At 56.6% G+C, this 24127-nt stretch overlaps 1 protein-coding gene, 1 long non-coding RNA gene and 1 other non-coding gene across 3 annotated transcripts; 2 read left to right on the top strand and 1 right to left on the bottom strand.

The window, feature by feature from the left end:
- The first annotated feature begins 2005 nt into the window (after nt 1-2005).
- LOC106485389 (uncharacterized) lies at nt 2006-5656 on the top strand. The gene is made up of 4 exons (XR_010886098.1): nt 2006-2065; nt 2850-2966; nt 4786-4882; nt 5579-5656. It is a non-coding gene; the product is annotated as an uncharacterized lncRNA (long non-coding RNA).
- LOC136993707 (small nucleolar RNA R38) lies at nt 2706-2780 on the top strand. Its single transcript, XR_010886112.1, has one exon. It is a non-coding gene; the product is annotated as a small nucleolar RNA R38 (small nucleolar RNA).
- A 1355-nt stretch (nt 5657-7011) lies between the features above and the next one.
- ST6GALNAC2 (ST6 N-acetylgalactosaminide alpha-2,6-sialyltransferase 2) lies at nt 7012-22421 on the bottom strand. Its single transcript, XM_067308160.1, has 10 exons — nt 22215-22421; nt 13306-13398; nt 13113-13170; nt 12241-12415; nt 11123-11288; nt 10567-10705; nt 10302-10405; nt 9604-9687; nt 8773-8872; nt 7012-8509 (listed from the first exon to the last, which is right to left on the bottom strand). Exons 1-10 carry the CDS (start codon nt 22337-22339, stop codon nt 8342-8344), a joined length of 1212 nt encoding a protein of 403 aa, XP_067164261.1. The 5' UTR covers nt 22340-22421; the 3' UTR covers nt 7012-8341.
- Nucleotides 22422-24127: the final 1706 nt, after the last annotated feature.

Raw genomic sequence — 24127 nt, 5'->3', positions numbered from 1 at the left:
TGGGAAAAATATTGAAAAGCAGAAATCCTTTCAAAGATTGGAGGGAAAAAAAAAAACACCCAAAACACCACAAGGGATGGAGTTTTGCCATAGGAAATCTATCAAATTTACTTCCAAATTGCCTCTGGGAGCAGCTTTGCACCTGCCTGAGTTCAATCCAGAATATAACTCTCTTCATATCCCTAGGAAGATTCCCAGCATCTTCAGATGAGCCACCACGTTATGCTGACCTCTGGGAGACATTGCCTTGCACTGCAACTCCTGGGCAGAGTTTGCATGCTGAAGATTTGTATGACACGAATGCCCCCTAAAGGAGAGCAACACCTCAGCAGCAAACCCAGAGCAGAGGAGGATTTGAGAAGGGAAACTATGAAACATGCATCTGCTTTAGCATGCAGTGCATCCGTGAAAACCTCATTAAGTCCTACTCGCACAGGCAAGGAGTTGCGGAAATTTAAGAGAGCGTGGGCATGGCTGAGGCCAGCTTTCCTCATCCAGAGTCTTTGTTCTGCCTCTAAAATATGCTTGGAAACACTTTTCTGTGCATTGTGATCATAAATAATTACAGCCAAACTACTGAGCACTTAGCTCATACCATTCTCCTGAGCTTTTAATTGTTGAGTCAGTTCATTACTGAGCATCTGGCAGAGCTCATCCATTTATTGTGGGCAGTTACCTGTCAGGCAGAGGCATAAGTAGACAGTTACTCTAATACCTGACCAGATTCCACCCCCAGAAAATTGAGATTGTAGCAAAGTCCTCAGGACATCCAAGTCTCTACGCCTTCTCTTCTTCCAGGATGTGAACTCTGCACAAGGGGAAGTTTTAGTTGTCATGTTTTATTTAAAAACTTCATCTCCCTTGGGGATTTAAAGGACTGATTCTAGTTGCAGGGTATTACATATCTGCTTCTTTGGAAAGCTAAAAGTGGTCAGGCAGGTTGCCAGCTGTATCTTCACAGAGCAAAGGCCATTGCAATGAAGGCTCCGTTAATTACTGCAGGTCTGTATCAGCATGACCCTGCCGCTCAACTTTCCCACCAAGCCAAGCATCCATGCAACCAGCTCCTCAGGGTACCCGCATGGGGCAGGAGGGCACTGAAGCTTTCTCAAGTCCTCACGCCGTGGGCCAGAGCTGCCACAACATAAGGACTCGCTGCCGGCAGCGTCCCCTGTGCTCCCACCCAGGCTGGAGCACCTCTTACCTGGCAGGCTTTGCGCAGCCGGCGGGGGGCACAGAGGGCTGGGGAAGGCCTTGGGGGTCAACCACTCCTACTGGAAGCAGCTAGTTTCTCAGGGCACCCTGGCATCCCTTTACAGCCTTCTTGCATCACTAAAAAAAGCACTGCTTGCAATTTGCCGAATTTTTAAGAAGCTACAGGGGCTGTTCTGGAGAGTCAGGAGAACTTGGAGGCAGGTTCAGCCCACACTCTGCAGAAATCAGAGTCCAAAACCAGAAACGAGGCCAGGAGGACCCAGGCCCCACAGATAAACATGGTGTCACGGCTCCCGGCCCACCGCTGGTTGGGCACCCCGGGGCTGCGCCGCCAAACACAGGGCTTTCGCCCACGCTCGGCTTCTCCACTTTCATCTGTCCTCGGATCCATCCGTCTTCTGCCGCTGGAGCTTCTCCCCACCGGGGCGGTTGAAGCTTGGGGCAAGACGGCGGACGTTGGCTACTCTAGTTCTCCTCCCCCTGGTTCCCCTTACGTTTCCCCACCAAGTTAACGGGATCCTGGGGATTTCGTGGCACTTTAGCAGCCGAGGGTGCCAGCTCGCGCCGTGCAGGACGCGAGGGGCCCCCTCCTACGTTAGCTAAGGCTTGTTCGGCCTCTGGAAGCGCTCAGCAGGCCACGCGCAGCCGCGGGCGGCGAAGGACCAAGGAGGCGGTTGCCAAGGGCCGCACAGGGCCCGCGGGCGGCGCCCGGCCCCGCGGCGGGACTACGCTTCCCAGGAGCCCCCGCGCCTCTCGCGAGAGCCGCGCCGAGACTTGGCGCGCGCAGCCCGCCCGCGCTCTGCCTGCTCCCCCCTCTTCGCGCTCGCCGCGGGACAACATGGCGGCGGCGGTGAGTGAGAGCGCCCCGCTATCCGCGGGCATCCGCGGCCACGGCGGTCCCGAGGGAGGCGGGGACAGCGGGAACGCGAGCGGGGGGCTCTTGCACGGCGTCGCGGCTGCCTCTGGGGGAGCGGCGAGGCTTCGATGGCGTCCTGTGGGGACGAAATGGCACCCCCCCCCCGCCGCCATAGAGGGCCCTGGTGCTGCGTGGCCGCCCGCGATGTCCCCTCCGCGGCAGCGCCCCGGCATCCCTCCGCCGGACTCGGCCTGCCCGCGGCGGCCATACCGGGAAGCGGCCCCGAGGGCGCCCCGGCAGTGCGGCCCGGGCTCAGCTCGCAGGCCTTGGCCGGCTCTCGGCCTGCAGGTGCCCGCGGGAAAGCGTTGGGAGCAGCAGCTGGTATAGCTGAGCCTGAGCGCTGGCTCAGCCCTGGGGCTTTAGGGGACCCTGCGCGTGGTGGGGCTCGGTGGCTGGGCCGAGCCTGCCTTCCCCCGCGCGCCTGCCCGAGGCTCCTGTGCCAGAGAGGGGGCCGCGGGGGAGCGGTGTGCCCTCAGGGTCTTGTCCCGCCCGGGGTGAGGAGCACACGAAGGCAAGAGCAGACCCGAGCTTGCAGGATGGTCCTACGGGATCCAGGCTTTAGCTGCTCTGGAAGCTGAGCAAGTGATGATAAAGTTATCCCTGTCTGAAACTAATCTTTCCTCTGTGGAAACGTGAATCTGAGGCTCAGCATTAAGGACCCAAAGGTGAAAGAGCAGCCTGTTGCATGAATTAACTCTGTCCTCTTCCTCTGTTTCAGAGCACAGCATGTTATCAAGCAAGGTTAAAAATATCTTTTGCACTCACCTTCCTGGGAACTTGAACTAAGCTGATGACTTCACTGGACTGACATTAAGCCTGCACCAGCTGCACAATGGTGAGAAACACCAGAATCTGTTGGGTAACAGTCTTGTATTCTTCCTCTGTTGCTGAGCTATGGAAGCAAGATTTGTTCTGCTGTGTCAGATGATATCCTCCTGGTCCCTGGAGCTACTGGGAGTAGATATAAAAGCCCAGTGGCTTGATTAATGTAATTAAGCCAATCAAGGCTGTAGCTGTGTTGCAGCTGCCACCTGACTGTGTATCCCTTTGCTATCATGGAGCACAAGTTGAAAGGCAGCATAGAATGAATGAGAATTTTAATGTAGCTGGTGCCCAGTAGAGCACCTGGTTGTCAGCATGGTCAAAGATGAGTGAAAGCAGAAGGGATTAGAGGTAGGAGGGATTGGATGACACCCCATTATGGAGACACTTGACACAGCTCATTTCAGAAGTGTGCTTGTCATGGAAATAGACCTAGTGAAAGAATAATTGGTCTGCGTGTTCACCTAGAGATGCACTGGGACTGTTTTAAACTTGCATCAGGTTGCTGGAGCTGGGGAGGTGCAGCTCATGTACACCAAATGGCGATCCTAGAAAGGGCACGCATTGAGGAACCCTCCTTTTGGGATATGTGTCTGTCTTAAGTCTGCTCAAATGCATTTCTCAAAATAAATCAGAGATAACTTACATGCGAGATGAGTGAATTATTCATGGCTGTAAGGAGGGTTTTGCATTAAGATGCTTTTGTATGATGATGCTGAGGGATGTTGTCTGCTTGAAACAGCTGAAAAGGGTCTAATCCACCAAAGTCTCAAAGCTGATGCTTTTATCCTAAGTAAGGATTTAAATAGCATACACCTCCCAAAGTTTCTTGTCTTTGAGAGAGACAACTCACTGGCAAAGGTGCTCCTTTATTTCTGAGGGGTATGCTTCTGCTTCGCCCAGCTTGTGAGACAAAAATTACCTCTGAGAAAGGAAACCTTCCTTTCTTTAATTCTTACTCTGTGGCTCAGTGCTGTTTTTCTATCGGAGGGGGTGGACAAACTTTACTTGAAGAACTGCTATAGTAGTATTTAATGTAACTTGTACTTAGGAGGCAAACATCCTGCAAGTTCTCAGGGTTGTGTCTTCTCCCAAAGACAGCAAGTAGCTGCTAAGTTAGCCTTCAGGCTGATGAGAGAATCCTTGAGTATTGTGTGCTGCTCACTTTGAATCTGTCATATGCCAGATCTCTAGGCAGCTTGACTCATCTCTTGCTGACCAGAATACCTTATCTTTGAACACTTCCCAGGAAGAATCCTAGTCACTGACATATCTGTATATTGACTCTATTTAACTCTGTAGAACTTGAGGAGTTCAAGTGGCAAAGGGCAGGGGAGAAACTGAGCCAGTGATGTGCTGTTATCCCTGTCTGACAGCTCAGCTGTGAGGAAGAAATAACTGTATACTGAGGCTTAATAGATTTCTCCTTAGTGTGCCTCCTACTAAAATGACTTCAGTGGGACTAGTAGGGCAAAAGCAGTGTCCCCTTTCCTCCTGCAGTTGCGATGTGATTTATAGCAGAAAGTCCCATCTGCCCAAGCTGTGTTCAGCAGCTTGCCCTCGTGAGCCTGGATGTGGCAAGACTCAGTGCAGGGAGGACAAGCACTGACTGGTCTTGTCATAGTGTGGTTTAGTTCTAGATCCTCAAAGAGCTCTTTTGGGTTGCTTGTCCAAACAATCTTCACAGTGACGGCTTGGAGGGCAGGTAGGAAATGCATTTTTCTCTCACCTGATTTACAGTCACTGAATACACATGCTGCAACAGCACTGTATCTCCAGGTGGCCGACAGGCGTATTCCACTAAGCAGCTCAGTGCTTCATTCATTTTACAGGATTTGCATTTGTTTGCTGAAGGTCAGTGACGTCATGGGCTGACGAGCTGAACCGGCATATCTGACAACAGTGGACCTTCTCGGGAAATGAAGGCTGGTATGTAAAAGGGGAGGAGATGATACTGAAGCGATTGTGTTCGTTGCTCTGTCAATATAGATTTGTTTGATGTAGGACAAGTCACTGGGAAGAGCATGTTGGGGCTCTTGGCTTCCAGGGACCAAGGGAGGGGGCAGAAAAGTGAAGAGACAGTGTGGTGATAAATAGGAAAAGTAAAAGCTATCCAGTACTTGGAGAATAAAGACAGACAGGAATCGGTTCAAACTTGTTAGGAAAGTGGTTTTAGTACAGTTCTGTTGTGTCTCCTAACTCCAGAAGCACCAAAAGGAAGATTGCTCTGGAGTGGGTCTCACAAATAGAGCCCAGGCCACTAGTACTTCATTTGAAATGATGCAAATTGCCCGTCTCTGAATAACTGCAGGCTCCTCCTTGCTGTTCAGTGGCTGCTGTAACTGCATCATGGGAAAGTTCCCACTAAGGCCAAAGAGGGTTTGGGTACTAGTGCCCTGGGCTTGGGAGGACCAGTTCTTTGAATGCCAGAGTCCTGGCTCTAGTGAGGCATGATGTGGGGAAGAGCAAACTCTTCATGTTCAGTACGAGGTCTTCTGACAGCTGGTCACAGCATCTCTTAAGCTTACTTTTCAGTCTTCTGAGACCTCTTGATTAAATAATGCAAATCAGTAGGAGCTTTTCAGCTGACTGTTGCCTTTGCTCTGATACTGTCTATTCCACTAGGGCCTGGTCTACAGCTGCCTGGAGGAAAGGGCTGTTCCCTACTGTCTTCTGTTCCAGAATAAAATAAATTATTGAAAATCTTGTTTGTTGAAAGTTCTTGTTAAGGACATCTACTCAAACAGAAATGGTTTTGAGCAGTTAAAAAGGATTTTGGTTTGAAATGGTTACTGAAATTCAGGCAACTGTAAGCTTACCCTTCATAACAAAGCCTTCTTCTCTGAGATACCTAAAGAGTCTTCAGACTTCAGTGCCTTCAGAGGGGAACAGGCTGAAAGTTAAAGAAATGCAATTCACGGTAGCAGTGTGACAAGGTGAGTTTACATGGGAAAAACCAGGTATGACTAAGCTTTAGGACTGATGAAAAATGTTTCTTATGGGCTGTCTGGAAGCTCAGATAAGGGGAAAATGGGAGGCAGTATTACAACCATGAGGTCCCTTATCTGTTAAATTGATTAAAAATGGAGGTGCTTATCTCCAGTGCTGTGTTGCACCATTGGCTGGAAAACCTCCCTGTTTAAAAATAGAAAAGGTGGGTCTGCAAGTGGAATACCTGCTGGTTCTGTGCAAACACCTCCGCAGGTGATGAGCTGGACTGGATTCCTGGCAGGCTGCTCTACAACGATAACATTCATTTTAAAAGCAGGTCTTTTTGCTGCGTACGTCATGGTGCAGCTGACAAAGCCACCGATACGGGCTGGGCAGATGTTTGGCCGGAGCTGGTTTTGGGAGGTTGTGGTGCCGTCTTTGTCAGGTGATGTGAGAATCAGGCTAGTTCTTGTCAGGGAAGAGGCTTTGTCTGCTGAGTGTGCTTGTGTATGAAAACAGGCCAAACAGGCTGCCTTGATGCCATTGTAAAATTTCTCTGACGTGAACAAAGGTTAATTTGAGACTCACCTGAGAACACAAGATGGTCTCCACATTAGAAATTACATCTGAAGCAGACTTTTTGACTAGCCTTCCCTAACACGCTTTCAAAGGTAGCTGAATTAAGCCTGCTGCCTTAAAGATAGACTGAGCTTGAGGGGGGTTTTTGAGGTTTACTGGCTAATTGCCAGGCTCTCTTATCTGTTGCCATCTCTGCAGCTATGTGCTTCTCCCCAGCTGACAACAAATAGCATCCAAAGTGAGAAATACTGCTCAAACCAGCCAAGGGAAGTTGTCACAGTGGCCCTCTGGCTTGATACGTTGGGCTCATTCATCAGCTGTGGCTACCAACTGCTGGGTGAGTGAGCTAGGCCTCCCTGCCTCTGGGAAGGGCTGGGGGTTTAACCCTACTTCCATCCTTCTCCCCATCCCTGCCTTTTTTTGGCTATTCCCAAGTCTAAGTCTCACCTTTTCACTGGGGTGTGTGTGTGTGTGTGTGTGTGTGTCAGTCAGTGTCACCCCACCCCATTCGCCAAAACAACAGAAGCAGGCATAAAAGAAAATGGTCATTCAACATTTATGCAATTATACAAAGTGGGAAAATGTTTCAGATTACACCATCCCCTCCATTGTGTAGTACCATCCCTCTAGCCAGCCACCAACTGCTGAAGTAGCATCCCCAACGGGTCTTCCTAGTTACGCAGCATTGGCTCACAGCAGATAGCTGGGGGGGTTCAAGATCTTTTCCTCCTGGATTTTTTTTTTTTTTTTTACTGAGACTGATGACAGCTTAGACTTGCACCATCAGCTGTTGGTTCCCTACCCCGTCTGGTATGGGGGGCTGCCATCTTAAAGCATGTGGAGGGCATCAGGTGTCTCCCCAGTGCAAAAAAAGGGGGAGGGGACACTAGGCTATCTCTCCTCTCCTAGATGATCAAAGACCAGCCGCATTTCTGATGCTCCAGTTGAGCTGCAGTAATCCTAGTCTTACCTGATGGTTATTTTTCTCTTTTTAAGACCCTTCGTTGCCTTGGCCAACACCACAACATAGAAAATAAGAAAAGAACTGCAGACACATTACATCTTACATCTGTCACAGAGAAGGCAGCCAAGCTTCTGCCATCTTCTGGTGATGGAGGCAGAGATCCTTCTGGAAAGATGTGTGCGTCAATCCAGAGTTTTGTGGCGGTCAGGCTTTATGCAGTCCAAGAGAGAGGTGTTCTCCAAACACACCACCATTCTAGTTAGCTGAACAGCCTAGTCTAAGGATTCATGCCCATCATGATCTCACCGTGGTGAGGAGCATTTGGGCTGATGGTTCTTGGTACTGGAATATGATAGAAAGGTAAAGGACCAGCCAGGTGTTCTCCAGCCAGAGGCTTTACGCTCATAGAAAGCAGGCTGTAAATCCAGGGAAGGCAAAAAAAAAAAAAGGTGGGACTGTCACACCCACACTTCCCCAGTGTCTTCTTCCACCATCATCCTGCCCCTCCTGGTAGCTGGGCACAGTTCTTCCCAGGGGGCTGCTGTTGCCCCACAGAGGTGTTCATGGCACTGGGAGGTTACAGCCACATGCAGTGGTGCTTCTTGGTGCCACAAAGGCCATGTTCAATTGCGCTAAGCCGCAAAACAAGTTCCTACAGATCCCTGAGGAAATGTTGCAGCATTTCCCTAACCCCGTTGGCCTGTTACCACCACCCCTACCCACACCGCTGCCCAGCTGCAAGTTGGCAGGCACCTGCTGGCAACTGAAGTGTAGAGGGCCTGTGCCTCAGCAACTAGCCTACAAGTCCTGGAGGGCCTTAGGAAAGAGAAGAGGGCCTTCAGGAAAGCAGAGAAGAGCCACTTCTGTCACACAACGAGTCCGAGGGGCTTGACCCTGTGGGCTGCTGCCCTGCCTCACCGCTGGTAAAGCTTCATGATCCCTGCTCGATGCAAGCTCTTCCACAACTCTGCCTCCAGCATCATGTCATGGTTGGCGTAAAACAGCAGCGGTTTCTTCTCCAGCTCATAGTAGTGGTCCGAGAACTGCTCGTAGTTGTCAGTGATGAACCCATAGGCACTGACCTGCAGGGAGGGTGATGAAACAGATTGGCAAAGGATGGGAATAGGGTCAGGTGGAGTCATAAAATCTGTAGCTGTGACACATGTAGGACAGCAACCGGCGAGCTCCACCAGGACATGCTCATCCTCATTTGAAGCCCCAGAAGGGCAGGCTAGCCCACACCAAGCTCTGTCACATAATGGATGGGCCATTTGCAGGCTCTGGGCAGTGGAAGGGCAGCCATCCCGCTCCAGGTGCTGGGGGAGATGGCCCTGCAGCCTCTTACCTGGTCACAGGTATGGAGTGCTGTCAGGAGCATGAGTGCACCGGTACTGGGCATGTAGAGGTAGCCGTACTGAGTATTGATGATTTCTGACCTCAAGAACCTGTCAGTAAAGACAGCAGGTTAGCGAGACCTCCACCATCACAGCACCAAGGCCCCCAAACACTACAGCAGCAAAGCCTCTTGCCTTTCCAGTGTACATCAGGCACTTGGGGTGTCTGGTGTCTGATAAGGCAGGAGCAGCAACTGAAATGCATCCTCTCATGGCATTCATAACTGTCTTGTGGATTCTCTGATGCCTTCTACTAAGCTTCAGCTCATTCTCTGCAGGATTCTAAAAGGGCACCTCCCCACTGCTCTCAATCCCCCTGACCCAGCCACCTGTTTTCATGAAACATAGAAAAGATAATCCCTTTCATCCCCACCTTTGCTCCTCTTAGACTAGGTCAACATTGGCCAACTAATTTGGGGGAAACAAAGGCAAGGTGAAGATGGTGAGGATGTAGAATTCTCATCTTCCTGCTATGAAAGGACATAAGTTGTCCTGCGCTAAATGGCAGTGGCACAGGTGGAAATCTCTTGGCCTTTGCCCCAGAGAACAGGACAGAGGCAGTTCCAGTGGCTAGGGTGGATCAGGACTGTTTTGATAGTGGGGAGCAGCTGCAAGATGGTACAGAAGAGAGAAGGGCTTGGAATCGTGGTCTGGCTATAGCTGGTGACGAAGAGCCAAGTGGGGAGCAGACCCATGCAGAGCCGATGCTCAAGAGAAGCCTGCGGGGGGCGGGGGGGGGGGGCGAATTAACAGTTTGCCTTGCGGCCCCTCAGTTTCCTTACCTTGATGTTAGATAATGTAGGAAATCTGGATGCAGCAGCTTGAACTTCTTTGCAGATGCCTCTGGTCCAAAATACTTCTGTGGCCTGCAGCAGGGAGAAGGAAAAAGCAGAATTCATGTCACAGAAGTCCTGGGGCCGCTTGGGATTTATCCCACAAGGCCACCAAACATGTCAGCTGAAGCAGCATGAGAGCACTCGATACGACACAACACGCGCTGCTCTCTGGACCGAGCCTCCCCACTCAGCTCCCGAGGCAGAAACTCGATGAGACGCTGAGCTTTGGTTTGTGTTGCAACATCTCAGCCACTGCTGGATACCCTGGGCAAGGCTCTTTGGTGCCCAGCACAGCCCCAAAAATGAGTCATAGGAACCAACAGTCTCTGAGAGGGAAGAGGAGGCAGAAAAGTGACTTTGGCCCAGTGGGATGGGGTGCTCCTCCTATCCCTTCTCGCTCCTTCAGGGCACTGCAGGAGTGTGACTTGCCTGCCATCATCCAGGAAGCTGGAACATGGCAAGGACTTGTCACCGAGGAAGCAAACGAAGGCCAGGCGGGCTGGGTAATCCCCAGGGATCGCAGCCGGCACCGGCGTGTTCGCCCACTATGGTACATTCACCCTTTGCATGGACAACAGCAGTCCGGTGCCACGCCAGCCTGAAGGTGCTGGAGGTGCTTGTGGGGAGGCCAGGGGGTTACTCACTCGTCACCTTTGTCCGAGCCCTCGGGGACCGGGCTGCCCTGGATGGCTGACTTCAGCATGACATAGTCGCGCATGTCTGAGGGGACGAAGATGTATCTCAGGTCCTGCAGTGGGGGCACAGGAGCAGATACACGGTGCTTTGTTAGGGCCAAGGTCTCCCAAGACTTGGAGAAGGTTTTGGGGGCAAGTTGTAGCTTGGCCTCAGGGGACAACTTGGGATAACCCCTCCACCCCTGACGAGCCCTGAGGGCCCAGGGCATCTCACCTTGGCCTGGGGTATCTGGGTGAAGCCATACTCCTCATAGGCGATAAGGGAGTTCTTCATGGTGTTCACTGTGAAACCATAGAAGGAGATCTTGGTACCAACATCTTCCTCGAAGCCTTTGATCACAGCACCGTTGAGCCTGTGGGAGGATCACAGGACGCATGTCCAGGGCTGGGTGTTCTCTGTGGACCAGTGCCCACGCTGCCCTGGTGGGCAGGATGCTCCTCACCCCACGCCAGCCGGGTATGGCTGGAGTTCATCCTCGTTCTGCCATCACGAGACAGCAGGTACGGACCACTGCTGTGAACATGTCACCAGCAGGAGTGTTCAGCAACCATTAAATCAACACTGGGCCCCAGCAATGACAGTCATTGCTGCTAGACCATGAGAAAGTTGTCTCTTTGCACCTACCCCCAGCAACTTCCCAAGGGTGAGGGGGCTTTGGGCAGCCCTGACCCACTGCCTGTCCCTACAGGAGACTTTTGCAGGCTCCCAGACCCATCCTGCCTGGACACAGGCCCCAGCCAGCTGCCAGGCCCCGGCAGAGCAGTCCTACCTGAACACCAGGTCGTGAGCATCGATCTCCTTGCCCTGTCGCGAGCCGTTGAGGATGCCGCCGTTGCCCACCACGGCACAGCGCACGCAGCCCCTGGGGAAGTTGTCTCTGTCGAAGAGGCGCCTGTTGGAGGAGGTGTTGAGGAGCCGGAGCGTGCTGCCGATGGCTGAAATGGAGCAGGACAGGGTCGGTCAGCAGAGACACAAAGAGGGGGAAAGGTGGGTGCGAGAGGTGCGAGTGAGCACATTGCATTAGGAACAGGCATGCAACAGTGTGCACAGACAAGCTTGCACAGGAGGACATCTAAGAGCAGCACACAAGAAAGCCCATGCCGTCCTCATGCAGAGGAGAGGACCTACAAGGTAGGATGGATGGATGCCATCTAGTAAATGCTTTGTAGCCCCCAGAAAGGCTGAATCCTCTCTCCGTGGTGGCAGTCACAGGCCAGATCCTCCTCTATCCTAGGCTTGCCCTGGTGTCAGCCCCTCATAGCCCCCCACATTTCTAAGCCAGCTCTGGACAGCAGCCACACCAATGCAGTGCTAGGCACAGGGATGCATCCGGAGCGCTCCCGGCCCAGCCCTGCAGATGCTGATGCAAGCGCCGGCCGGCCTTTTCCCCTTCCAACAATGCTTCCTTGCAGCTGCCGCTGCCCACTGCCAGTCTGCTTCTTCCCCCAGCTTCCTCCCCCTGCTGCCCCCAGCACTTCCCTCCACCCTTCACAATCCAGGGATTGAAGCCGGCGGCTGCTGGAGAAGAGCAGAGAGTAGGTTTGGGGTAGGAAGGGAAACAATCTCCATCTGCAACAATGGAGCGGGTTGTCCGAGGTCCTCTGGGCCCCAGTTAATAATCATGCAGACACTGAAGCTTTTATTCAGGGAAAATGTCACAAGATGCAGCAAGCGGTGTTTGCAAAGCCATCCCCTCCGCGCCACTCCCTGGCAGGCGGAGTGGGAGGAGAACAAGGTCCCCAGTTTCTCTCCAGGGTTTCTCCACCCACCCTGCAGCTTCAGTCCCTTCTGCTGGGCTCCCCTATCCCCTTTGAGCAGCCGTGCACCCTCCCATCGCCCTCCTCACCCCTCCGTTGCCGGCACCCCCAGCCTGGTCAGGTCCTGTACCTGCGTGGGACAAGCCTTGCCAGCCGTATGGGACATGTCGTGCCTTCAGCCTGTCCCAGGTCTCCGGGCTGAAGTGCTGGTCCCACATCAGCACAGGGATGTCAAAGCGGAAGAGCTCCCCAAACTTGGGGTCTGCCTTTGCTCTGGCTGTCACGGAATGGAGGCAAGCGCTGGGCTGGAAGGAAGAGAGGACCACGGTTCAGTTTCCAGGCTGGATACACCTCTCCTCTAACATCTCCACCACTCGACAGTCACCAAGGAAAGGACAAATCCAGAGACGGAAATGTCCCTTGTCCATCCCACTTGCTGCTGGGTCACTCCCTCGTGCCTCAGTTTCCCCAGCTGCAAAACACCTTTGGTACCCCCTTACCAGGGTTGGGAGGATCAGGGCTTATAAAGCCACTTGGAAAGCACAAACAGCTTTGTGAAAGGAGAAGATTTGATATCTCCTCCAGGGTCATTTTCTGCTAAGGGGCCTCCAGACATGGTTAATGACTCTGGCATTTCCTTGCCACCTCTCGGATTTCCATTTTGCTTTGTTTTGCTCTGGCTCAGTTGCATTTTCCTTGAATGGATTTAAAGCAGCGAGGCTCGGCCAGAGTTGCTATCGTAGCAAAAACGTCCCTGAAAAGCACGAGGGTGGACACCCCCGTCGCCAGCCTGGTGCTGAGCAGAGCTGGGCTTCACCTGTGAGGGGACCCAGCGGGCTTCAAACCGGCTTTGCCACGCCAGCATGGCGCGGGCAAGCGCACGCACCGGGGCCAGGCATGGCAGCAAGATTTCTCCTTGGCTTCCCCGCGTGGACCTTGAACCAACAAAACCCAACAAGGAGAAAATACCAGAGACGCTAATAGCATTTTGCTAATTATTACCTGGGTTTTGACGAGTTTGGACTTCACCAGCTCAGAGGAAGATTTAAAGGACTTCCCTCTAGAAGCAGGGGGAAAACATATAACGGAGTTACAAATCTGTCGCGTGGGTATGGGGGAACCCAAAGGTGGCAGAGCAGACTCCCCCCGCTCCTGCGGGACCAGTGCGGCACGTGCACCTTGTCCCCCCACTTACCTCTCCAACCCGCCTTCCTGGGCCCAGCTGCGGCTCCCTGCTCGGCTCAGCGTCCCCGGAGGAGCCAGGACCAGCGGCTCCGGCTGCAGCAGGCTGGAACGAGAGGGCGGCAGGGGCTCAGCTGGGGACGTGACACCAAACCGTCACACCCCAGCACCCCCCAGCGAGATCCACCACACGAGTCCAGAGCCACAGGTCAGGGCCAAGTCACCTCCACTGAGGCCACCCTCAACCACTGCTGCCTAGGCCCACCACCAACCCGCCTCGTGCGGCCTTCTGCAAGTGGAGCGGCAGATTTGCAAAATACTGGGCTTGCGCAGAAAGCACAGGATGGAAGAGTTTGCAGTAACTCCTCTTCCAAACCAGCCATCATCTCCCTGGGAAGCCTCACTTTCAGGATCTCACTGGCCACCGCACGTACACTGCTTGCTGCCCAACTGCATCCAGCCCAGCTTGCTGCCGTGGGGAAACCCTGAGAGGCCCAGAGGGCCACAAATCTCTCTAGCGCTTCCTACCATCGCTGTGGACACTGAGAAATTCTCACACTATTCCCTAACCCAAGTAGGAATACATGGCTGGGGCAAGCTGGGAAGTCCAGGAGGCCACATTTAATTGCTTATTTGGAAAAGCAGTTGGAAACTCAGAGCTTCTGGAGATTCCTCCAGGCACACAGTACGCATTTTTAGTGTTGGAAACCCAGGCTGTGACCAGGCTGGTGATGCTGTCAGTAAGACCTGGTACAGAGCCTAAATTTCCATTGCACTGGAAAGCTAGGAAGTATTTGGTTTAGTAGTGGAATGGGAAAAGAATAACTAGGGGGTTGTCCCCCGTCTGCTTCAAGTGTCCCCAACCCCATGAAATACACCACATCACCCAAGAGTCGTGAGCACAAGGCGAACTCGAGATGCCGTGAAAGCACGGAGTAACGGGACGTTCAGCACAGCCACCCCGGAGAGGCAGTGGAAGAGGAGAGACATCGAGCCCTGCCATAGCACCTGGGCACGTGCAGTGATGGGGCAGTCCCACCGTCCCGAGGTTCACCTTGATCCCACACACCACTGATTTAGCGCTGGTCAAAAGCCTTTCCACCAGCACCTGGGGACATGAAACAACGACCTCCGAACGACTCAGTGCCAGAAGCTGCCACCCTGCTATGTCTCCAAATCCCCTTTGCCATAGGGAACAGAAGGGGCTTGGACAACCCCAAGCATTTTTCTAACCTTCCTCTGTGGTGCTGAGTCCTTGCTAACTGGGTCCACCTCCAGTTTTCCAAGCCGGGAAGCACATCAGGGAAGGGGAACACGTATTCTGCCCTCGCAAGGGAAAGAAATCACCTCTGCGCCAACACCTCTACAGTCAACCGGTGGGAGACGGAGGCAGAAGGTTCCCCCGCCAGCGTCTCAGGGTGTCCCCAGACCGCCCCGGAGCCTGGCAAAGCAGACGCAGCTTCCTGGAGGCTGCCCAGCGCTCTGGACGAAGGACAGACAGGTTTGCAGCCCCCGGCTGCGCGGGCGGGCGACGGCCCCCCACCGTGGGGCAGACAGGCTCCCGTTCATCCCCGCACAGAAGAGCCCTCGGACGCGCCCCCGGCGCCGCCGATCGACAGGTGCTCGCGCTCAAACGCCCGCACTGTGGAGGAGACAAGGGCCGCGTTGTCGCGGGAGGTTCGCCCAGGAGCCCGGGGACAGGTGGAGGCAGGTGGCGAGCGGCGCTCTGCCTCCGCGGCCCCCGCCGCGATGCTCGGCTCAGCGGGCGTTGGGTTTCCCCGTGGTTCCCCAGGTCCTCCCGGCCATCTCGCCCGTCGAGCATCGCCACCCCCGGAGAGCTCCCGCGACGGGCTAGGACAGCTCCGGCCGTTGCCCGAGATGCCAGGACCTCCTGCTCCAAAACCCAGCGCCGGCGTGCGTAGGGCCGGCGGCTCCCCGCGGGAAGCGGGCGACGCTCCGAGCGCGGCCGACGGGCGACCGCCGGGGTGCGGGGAGGCCGGCCGGCGGGGGGGCTCGCTCTGAGAGCTGGCCCTTGCGCGCACAGAGTAGCCACTGTCTGCGGAGAGTTCGCTCCCCCGCACGCTCGGAGCATTTCACAGCTCCCCTAATGCATATTTATGGGCCTGGAGGGTTTCTGGTATGCTGCTGGATCGCCGAGCGGGGAGAAGGGAAGGGGCTGCGCAAACAACGCGGGGAAACGCCGGGAGGCCGGGATCGGCCCAGGGCTGGGTTACAGGTGGGGCCTGGCGAGGAGAGGCGCGGAGGAGGCCCCGTGCAGGGGCTGCCGAGCGCTCGCCAAGGGCTCAGGGTGCCTCTTGCTCGAGGAGGAGGTTTATTAGCCCGCAGCTCAGCGGCTGCCCGGCGCAGGGCACGTTGCTGAGCCGAGCCAGCCAAGGGCCCCTGCAGAGCCCCCGCTGCACAGAACACACACGCTCCAGCCCAAGCGCACGTCCCCAGCTCAGCCCTTCTCCGCGGCCTCGTCCCGCCCGAGCGCTGTGACCTCGGAGGGCTGACGCCGCACCGCCGGCGGGCGGCAAGAGAGGACGGGAGATGCCCACTCTCAAGCGGCCACGGGCACGGGGAAACTCTCACCGGAGACCAGGTCCTGCAGCAGACCCGGCCGCGGCACACCACTCCGCGCTGCGGCAGCGGCCGTCGCCGCGGCTTTGCTCGTCCTCCCAACCCTGCCGGCACGCAGCAGCTCCCGGCAGCATCCGGAGCCTGCAACGCTGCTGATTTACACCCTCGCTGGGCTCAGGCTGCAATGAGCCTCTGTGATGTGGCTTTTCTCTCTCTCTCTCTTTTTATTTTTTATTTTTTTTTGGTACATGAGGCAATAAAATATTCCAGAGCTGCAACTTTCTGCAAGGCATTTCTGGTGTTATCATTGCAAGCATCTAAATAAATCCAGCCTGACCAAACTTGCCTGTTCCCTCAGCTTCCAGATGAGACCTGAACTATCCTGGCAAGGTCCGTGCGCATTGGGACACCTACTGCAATGCAGAAGGACGTTTGAAGGCCATACAAGACCTCCGGGGCAGGGACTGGTGGTCATACTGCAAGCTGCTCTTTTAGCCCATTTCCTCCAGTTACAGGCAGCATATACCCATCTAACCAAAGTTCACCCTTGTCGTGAGTTTTAAGAGTCTCATAGCAGCTACAAGCAATGTTTTGCACGTAGCTGCAGCACACCATCGCAGGAGCTTGCATACAGCTTAATCCCCAGCAAGCCACCAAAGCCTCATCTGTTTCTTGATTTCACAACATGGGAGATCCCCAGCTCCAGGGCAATGTGCCCCATTAGCAGGAGCCCGGAGCTTGCTGAGCTGGGAACCAAATAAACCTCCTCAGTCCAAAACCAGAGCCAGAACCACCTCCTGCAAACAGACCCCTCTGAAGCACCATGACAGCACACATCTCCTGAGCACACGCACGCACACACACACGAGTCCCCCAGTTTGGCCACACACTCTTTTTTCAAGCCACCAAGGCTCAGCCCACCAGCAAACCCTGAAATCTTATCCCCTCGCTCACCAGGCTCACACCTCCTCAGGAGCTGTGTCCCAACCAGCCTCTCCCAGCTTTGCCTGCCTCCACCCCAGCCCCTCACCATCAGCCCAGCCCCAGGTGCACACTCCACCTCACCACCTTCCCCCTAACCCCCTCCTGCCAGCGAGGGGGGTTTTATCCCCCTCTAGGTGTCTGAGGCTGGGTCATCCTGAGAAACACGGAGACGAGTTGCTCTTGGCCACAAAGGATGCTTTTGGCAGAAGAAGAAGCTGACAATCGGACTCTGGTAGCTAAACTACTTTTTGGGCTGTTTTCCTTCCCGCACCCACCTGCTAAGCTCATTTGCTGTTGATGTTAAGCCGCATGGCTGCAGCTGTGGGGGCAAAAACGAAGGGTAAATGAGCTGAGAGGTGCTGGACCTGCAGAAATGTCCTGCCACAGCCTTTCCCCAGCACAGGGACGTCCGTGCAGAGCCCCAGGATATCTGTGACGCCCTGCTCACGGCATTGCCCAGAGGGCTCCAGCACCCCGCTGCACACCCCGGTATCGCACTGCTCGGAGCACCCCCAGGCTTTGCAGCTCTCCTTCCCTGGAACAGAGCATGAAGCACAGTGGCCTCAAACCTGCCAGCTCCCCGTCCTCAGCTCCTGGGATAACTCAGGTTGAACAGGACCTCAGGAGGGTCTGGCCCAACCTGCTGCTCCAAGCGGGGGCAGTGATGGGGTCAAATTAGCTTGCACAGGGCTGTATCCAGCTGTGCTTTGAAAACCGCTGAGGATGGAGGCTGTCCAAGGACCCACGAGGTTCAGGTCAAACAAGGCTCCCCAACGGTGGGAGGAAGCTCCACTGAATGCCGTGGCTTTTGGCGTCGCTCCCACCATGGCACCTCAAGGCACAACAGATTGCAAAAGGACTCAGGCCTTCTCCTGGCAAATAGACAGTACGGCCCAGGTGGTGTCCTCTAATGCCCTTGTAGACAAGGTCATGTTTAAGCACAGGACTCACACACCCCAAAACAGCAGGCTGAAAGCAAGGGTCTCCTCCATGCACCCCTCTGAGCACAACTGCAAGCAGCCCTCCCTCAGTTTCCTTACTAGAGCCTACGTCCATGGTGGCCTTCGTTCCCTGTGTCCAACACGAACACAAGGTGCTCTCATCCCCACCAACTTTTGCCTCCATGAGCCCCAGGACGGCCGAAAGCTGCCCCGGGATGGTGGGGAGCTGGCTGGAGGCCCTGCGAGTGCTTGACCTGGGGGTTAAACCCTTGTGCCTGGCAGAGCTGCAGGCAGCCGGGGCAGCCCTGGCAGTCTGTCTGTCTGGTTTTGCACACGTCTCAGGGCCTGCATGACCCATAGCAAAGGGGCAAGGTGCCGAGAGCAGACCTGCTCCACTCACACCAGCCCTTGCAGAGAGCTGCCCCCGAAGGGGCACCAACGCTCTCCCCCAGCTCCCTGGGTGCTGGGAGCCCTGGCCCAGCCATGCAGCTGCTCTGCGCATCGCTCCGTCCCCAAAGCCACCAGGAGCAGGACGTGCCTCCAGCCCCAGCGGTGACAACCCCTCGTGCTCCTGCTTCACAAGGACGTTGCAAGTCATTCGTCAGCGGGAAGGGGCTGCAGCCCCGTGGGTCTGCTCCTGTTTCTCACTGCACTGGTGCTGCTTGAGGAGTACAGCCACTGTGCCATGAGGGACCAGTGTCCTTCCCAGGCAGGACGGTCCTCACACGCTCCCTTTCCTCCCTTCTGCCTGGGGACAGGCTGCCCCAGAGCAGACACAGCAGCAAGAAGTGAGGGCTGCAGCACTCAGACCCCGGAGCAGAGGGTCGCTCCCGGCTCCCAGGTCTCCTGCTTGGGACAAAGCAGCTCCAAGATCTCCCACTTGTGTTTCTTGGTAAAGATCTTTCCCTTGCTCCTCGCTGGAGATGTCCTGCTGCCTTCACGGCAAGGCCTGGGGCAAAGACCCTGGGCCCGCGGATGCCGCAGGGCTCCTGTTCGCGGCCAGCTTGTGCACAGGGAAGCGGCTCTTCCTGCGCTACTTTCTGAACTGCCGGAGATGTCGTAAGAGCATCCGGGGCGGCAGAGATCGTTAAAAGCTGATTTCGACCAGGCTTCTTGGAAGGAGATGGGTGCAGGTGACGCAAGGTGTTTGACTCTTGCTGACGTTAGGCGCTGGGGCCCTCCTCCCATCGCCGGCCAAACGCGATGCACGGCGCTTGCTCATAGTTTGTTCTGGCACTCGCCTGGGTCCAGGACTTCTGCTAACCTGATAAAACCAGCCCAAACGTCCGCCTGTCCAGCGGCTCGCTTCCCACGTGGCGCTGCCGCAGCAACCTGCCCGGCGTCGCAGCGGCCGAAGGCAGCGCTCGTCCTCCCGGCCCCGGCTGGGAGCGCGGGGTGCGCCGGGACCCGCGCCGCGGCGGCGCCGCGCGACGACGTCCCAACAGCGTGCCGGGGAGCCGAGCGGCCTTGACGTCACCGCCCAGGATGTGGCGAAGCGTTAACGGCCCAGCACCTCGGGACGGTTGGTTGACTCAGAAGATGACGAGGCTCCCCAGGGTCAGCCCCATGCACAATGGCGCTCGCGGGAAGGAGCGGCCCGCGGCCTCCCGGGCACGGTCGCCAGCGCAAGAAAGAGCCAAGTCTGGGTGAGTTCCATCTTCCAGGAGGAATTAACAAATATGATGTCTCCAGCGCACGGCCACCCCCCCACTTCCTGAAGATAAAAGTGTTTGAGAGCGCGCACTCCGGCGCTGCTATCTTAAACAAACACTCCCAGGGCCCAGCAAACCCTTTTCAGGGAGCCCAAGCAGCAAGGTAAACAGGGCCACTTGCTCAATCCCGCAAAATGCCCAGCACCCACTGCAAAGGGCCGAGCTGCGGCGGGCATCCGCGCCCTGGCGCAGGGCCAGGGAGGGACGCTGTGGGTGGGCAGAGCTCCACGCTCATCCTCGCTGCCTTAATAACACGGCCACGAGCCGTCCTGGCGACTCTCCGGCAGGAATTTCCCGGAGTTTGCAAGGGGTGCTCCCGGGGAGCAGGGCTGGGGACTGCACTGAGCCGGACCCCGCGTGCCCACGCACGACCCCGCAAACGTGCATGCAACCAGCTCCGTGCCAGCGCGCAGAGGGTCTGGCTCCCTGCAAAGCGCGCTTGGCTGCAAGCTGCTTTGTTCGGGGGCTGGCGCTTGCACCGGCACACGGCCGGGAGCTGCCCCGCGCGGCAGCCGTTTCCCCCAGGGGCTTTGAGCCCATCTCTGCAGGATCCTCATTGCTGTAGCCAGCCTCGCGCTGGCCCGGAGCGGGGATTTGGGGCATTGCCCGCGGGCACCCGGACATCGGTCGCTTTAGGGCGTGCAACGGCCAGCGTGAACTAGAGGGGCGACCCGCCTCCTGAACCCCTTCCTCTCCCCGCAGGTCCGCCCCGGACGGAGGCGCTGCACGTACAGACCTGCCGGCACCGAAGCAGGAGCACCACTAACGCTCCCTCGCTGCGCCGACTGTATAAACGCAACTGTGTGGCCTGTGAGCGTGTTTTATCTGTGAAACACTGAACGCACACGTTTCGCTTCCAGATTTAGCCCTGTATCAGTTCCCAAGGCAGATATAGATTAATTCAGGTTTATAGCTTAGACAAGTAGAAACTACAGCCTGTTGCATAGATAAGTACCGGGAAGGAGGGTGAACAAGTCTTGCTCTGGTTTGACTGAGGCTTAAGTGTTTGGGTTAAACTTAGAGGGAAACAGCCTGCAGGTTTCAGGGTTCACGCAAGCTTTCTGCTGCCTTGCTCCAGGCCAGGGACAACCTGTCCTCCTCTCCTGCCCGCAGGGATGCAGGGACAGGGGTCCCCCCCGGGTTCAAGGAGAGCTGTGGGTTCCCGGTGCAGAGGTAGGAGCGGTGTAGGCAGGGTTAGGCTGTGGTTTAAGTTTCCTTGCGCAGTTTGCGATGTGGTGGGAGGGGAAGATGCTCCCGGCTCCTCTGCAGACTGCCCCCGGGAAGAGCCGGGGCTCGGCTGCTTTCTGTTCCCAGCTCCATCGCGGTCCTTGGGCAGAGCCGGCCACCCTCGTGGGCCTCTGTTTCCCCTCCCAGGGTGTAAAGCTCCATGCGGGGAGCCGATCCCCACCCCAGCACCACCTTGCCCCCAAGCATCGCACGGTGCGGCTAACGCTGCCGGCACCACTGCAAACTCAGCGCTGCGCCCGCGGGCAGAAACAGGCCCAACCGCTAACCAGGGCTGCAGAGAAGAAGGCACTTCTGCTCGCACCGTCCCAGCGGGAGCGGGATCTCTGCACTAGACATGCGGCAGGACAGGACGGATCAGGCGGAGACTCCCCAGCTCCCACCAGCTGGGCAAAAGAGAGCATCTGGATCCCACGCTGGCCCGGCCCACCTGCATCCCCAGCGAGTCCCAGTGCAGCTCTCACTGCACGTAGCCCAGCGCCATGCGGGACCCGCTCCGGTCCCGCATCCTCCAGCCCCTCTCTCAAGAGCACCGGGGAGCCGGGCTCCGTCGCGCCAGCTGCCAGGATCTGCTGCTCCACCAGCAGCACCGGGACGTGGGAGCACAGTGCGGAGGCAAGGGGCACTCATAGTGCTCTCCTGGCATGGCACCATCGGTGATCCGACGCTTGCAGAAGAGGAGGAGGAGGATGGTCCCGCAGGCCAGGTGCCATGCAGGCTCACTCACACTCCGCCTGCTCCCCAGCACCCTCTCCCGGCCTCGCACCCAGGAAGGGGCCCAGGGAGGGTGGAGGATGCAGGGGAAGACAGAGGGAAGGCAAAGGAGGAGATGCCAACTGCTGGAGCCTGGGAAATGCTGGAGCCCTTGGGAGTTTGCAAGAGCCGGTGGAGGAAAAACCACGGGTCAGTGGAAGGGACCAGCCCTGCCCTTCCAGGAAGCTGGTGTAAATCAGCACCGCTGCACCGGGATCGCTGCGAGTCAGGGGGCCAAACCCCCCTCCTGGGCAAACCAGCCACCTCGAGTCCAGAATTAGCCTAGCGGGGACACATTGCTCTTGCAGAGGGTCTGAGCTGCTGCTGGAAGGCGCTTTGATCCCACTGGGTGCTGAGCACCCTCAGCTGTCCCCGGACCCAGCGACGGTTTCTTTGTGGGGGCTGAACCCGTGCAAGGACCCCTGCAGCCCCCCGCGGCCCGGGGGTCCCTCCCTGGCTGCCCCGGGCACGGCTGGAGGCCGTGGGGCAGCTTGGCAGCACCCGGGTGCCCAGGACACCTCGGAGAGGCAGAGCCCGCTTCAATCACACCCCTCAAACAAGCAAACAGCCCGGCTCGCTGCTCGAATAACCCGCACTAAGCAACCGGCCGGGGGAGCCCGGTCCCCCCTCCCCGACCCCTTCCCCGTCCCCGGGCTGCAGTGGCACTTCCTCTGCCGTGCCCCCTCCTCCCCACGTCCCCCCCTTACCTGGCTAGGAGCCTCTGGCTGGTGGGCGCCTCCACCGTAGCGTAATAGTGACCGTACAGGATGAGGGAGGATGTTAAACCGGCCAGGAGCAGGAGGCAGAGGCGTCTCCAGCGAGGGGACCCCATGCCGGGCAGCGCAGCCACCGGAGCGGCGCAGCCGAGCGGCGCCCCGGCGCGGACGGGCAGGTGGCGGCAGGAGACCGGCAGCGCTGCCCACCCGGCGCCGCGTCCGCGCGGGCTCCGCCGCCCTCTCGTCCGCCCGGGCGCTGCTGCCGCCGCTGCCGCCGCTGCCGCCGCTGCTCTCGCAGCCCCCCGCCGGGAGCGTGGGGCAAGCGCCGCGCCGGCCTGGCTCCCGTGGGTGCTCGGCTGCACCTTGGAGCAGGCTGGGATATTCCTCCGGAGGGGTGGGAGGGAGGGTGTGAGCCGGAGGGAGGAGGCACCAGGCTGACTGGTTCAGACTTGCTGGGAAAAAAAGCACTTTTGAGCTGCTTTTTTGCCGAGCTGGTGATTAAACATTTACTCAGACAAGCGGGGAAACGCGCTTTTCTTTCTTTTTTTTTTTTTTTTCCCGCCTCCCTTTCATGTCACCCGCTCGCAGCCCGCGCTTCCCCCCTTTCCATAACTTTCTCATTTCAAATGCACGCTCCAACGCCAGCCCGACGCCGGCTGCTTCTCCTCCTGACGCGGCAAGCCGGGCAGCCCGGCGGGCAGACGCTGCCCAGACGCCCACCGAGCGCCGCCGCGGCCCGCGGAGTTTATTGTAGCTTATCGGAAAGTCAAGGCAATGGAATGAAAACAGGCCGCGGCTGGCAGCGCTCGACGGCAGCGCTCCCGTATGTACACACGCGCTGCTGCGCGCCCGGGCGAACCTGCGCGCCGCGAGAGAAAAACCCGCCGGGGCGAGAGGGAAAACAGGCAAAGCCACAAAAGGAGGAGCGATGCCGCCGGGTACCTGCCGCTTTTCTAGGTTAACAGTTTACTCCCCCACCACGCGGTTTCACAGCAACCAGAACTATTCACAGATTTGTGCTGAATTCAACAAATAGTTTTGGCTAGCCGAAGGCAAAACGGGTTTGCGGGGTTCCGGGGGAAGGCTGAGGGATTCGTTCTGATGTTTTCTAAATAGAAGCATTTCAGTTTCTTGGGTCGAAACAGTATTTCGAGATTAATTTAGTTGCATCTTATCTAAAGCAAAAAGCAGCCCTGCAAACTGAAGGAAATGCACACCAAAATGATTTTTTACAGCGGGGGGAAGGGAGGAGGGATTCAGCAAGGAAACCCAGAAACCCAGCTCCGAACACCCCCTGGGCTCCATCCCCACCCCCTGGAGACATGCACCCTTCAAGATCCCCAGCAAGCAACGGTTATTTATACTCTTCCAGAAGAGAAGCTCCAACGTATTGCACAAGCGGGCTTCCGTGCACACCCGGGCCGCTGTATGCACAAATGCACTTTCCTCAACACTTCTTATGCCCCAGGATCCAAACGCCTCCTCCAACACTTCAATTTCTACCTGCCCAGATCTGTCTCCAATGATTCTGCTAGTTCAAAGAAAGAAAGAAAGAAAAAGGGGGGAAAAAAAAAATTTTCAAACGAGTTTGGTGTCCATTCAGCAAGCTTTTTTCTCCAAATTCCCTCCTAGCCAAAAGTCAATAGTTTCAATTTCAGAATTAATATCAGACCAACAAACGAGAAGAACTGGAAGTTCTTGTGTGGTCTCAGGGCTACGATTCAATCCCAGAGACCTGGAGGGATATTGCAACTACAGCACTGGCATGGGGCGTAGGGGCTGCTCGGGAAGGTCAGGCAGGGAGGAAGAGGAGGGGGCTGTCCCCTGCGGAAAGGAGCTCTTCAGCCACACAGAAGTGCGGAGAGCCCCATGCCAAGCTGCCAAGGCCAGGGGGACAGTACCAC

Source organism: Apteryx mantelli, chromosome 19 (assembly GCF_036417845.1).
Source record: "Apteryx mantelli isolate bAptMan1 chromosome 19, bAptMan1.hap1, whole genome shotgun sequence".
NCBI lineage: Eukaryota > Metazoa > Chordata > Aves > Apterygiformes > Apterygidae > Apteryx > Apteryx mantelli.
The sequence above is the reverse complement of the archived record's forward strand: the minus strand, read 5'-3'. Positions and strand labels throughout refer to the sequence as shown.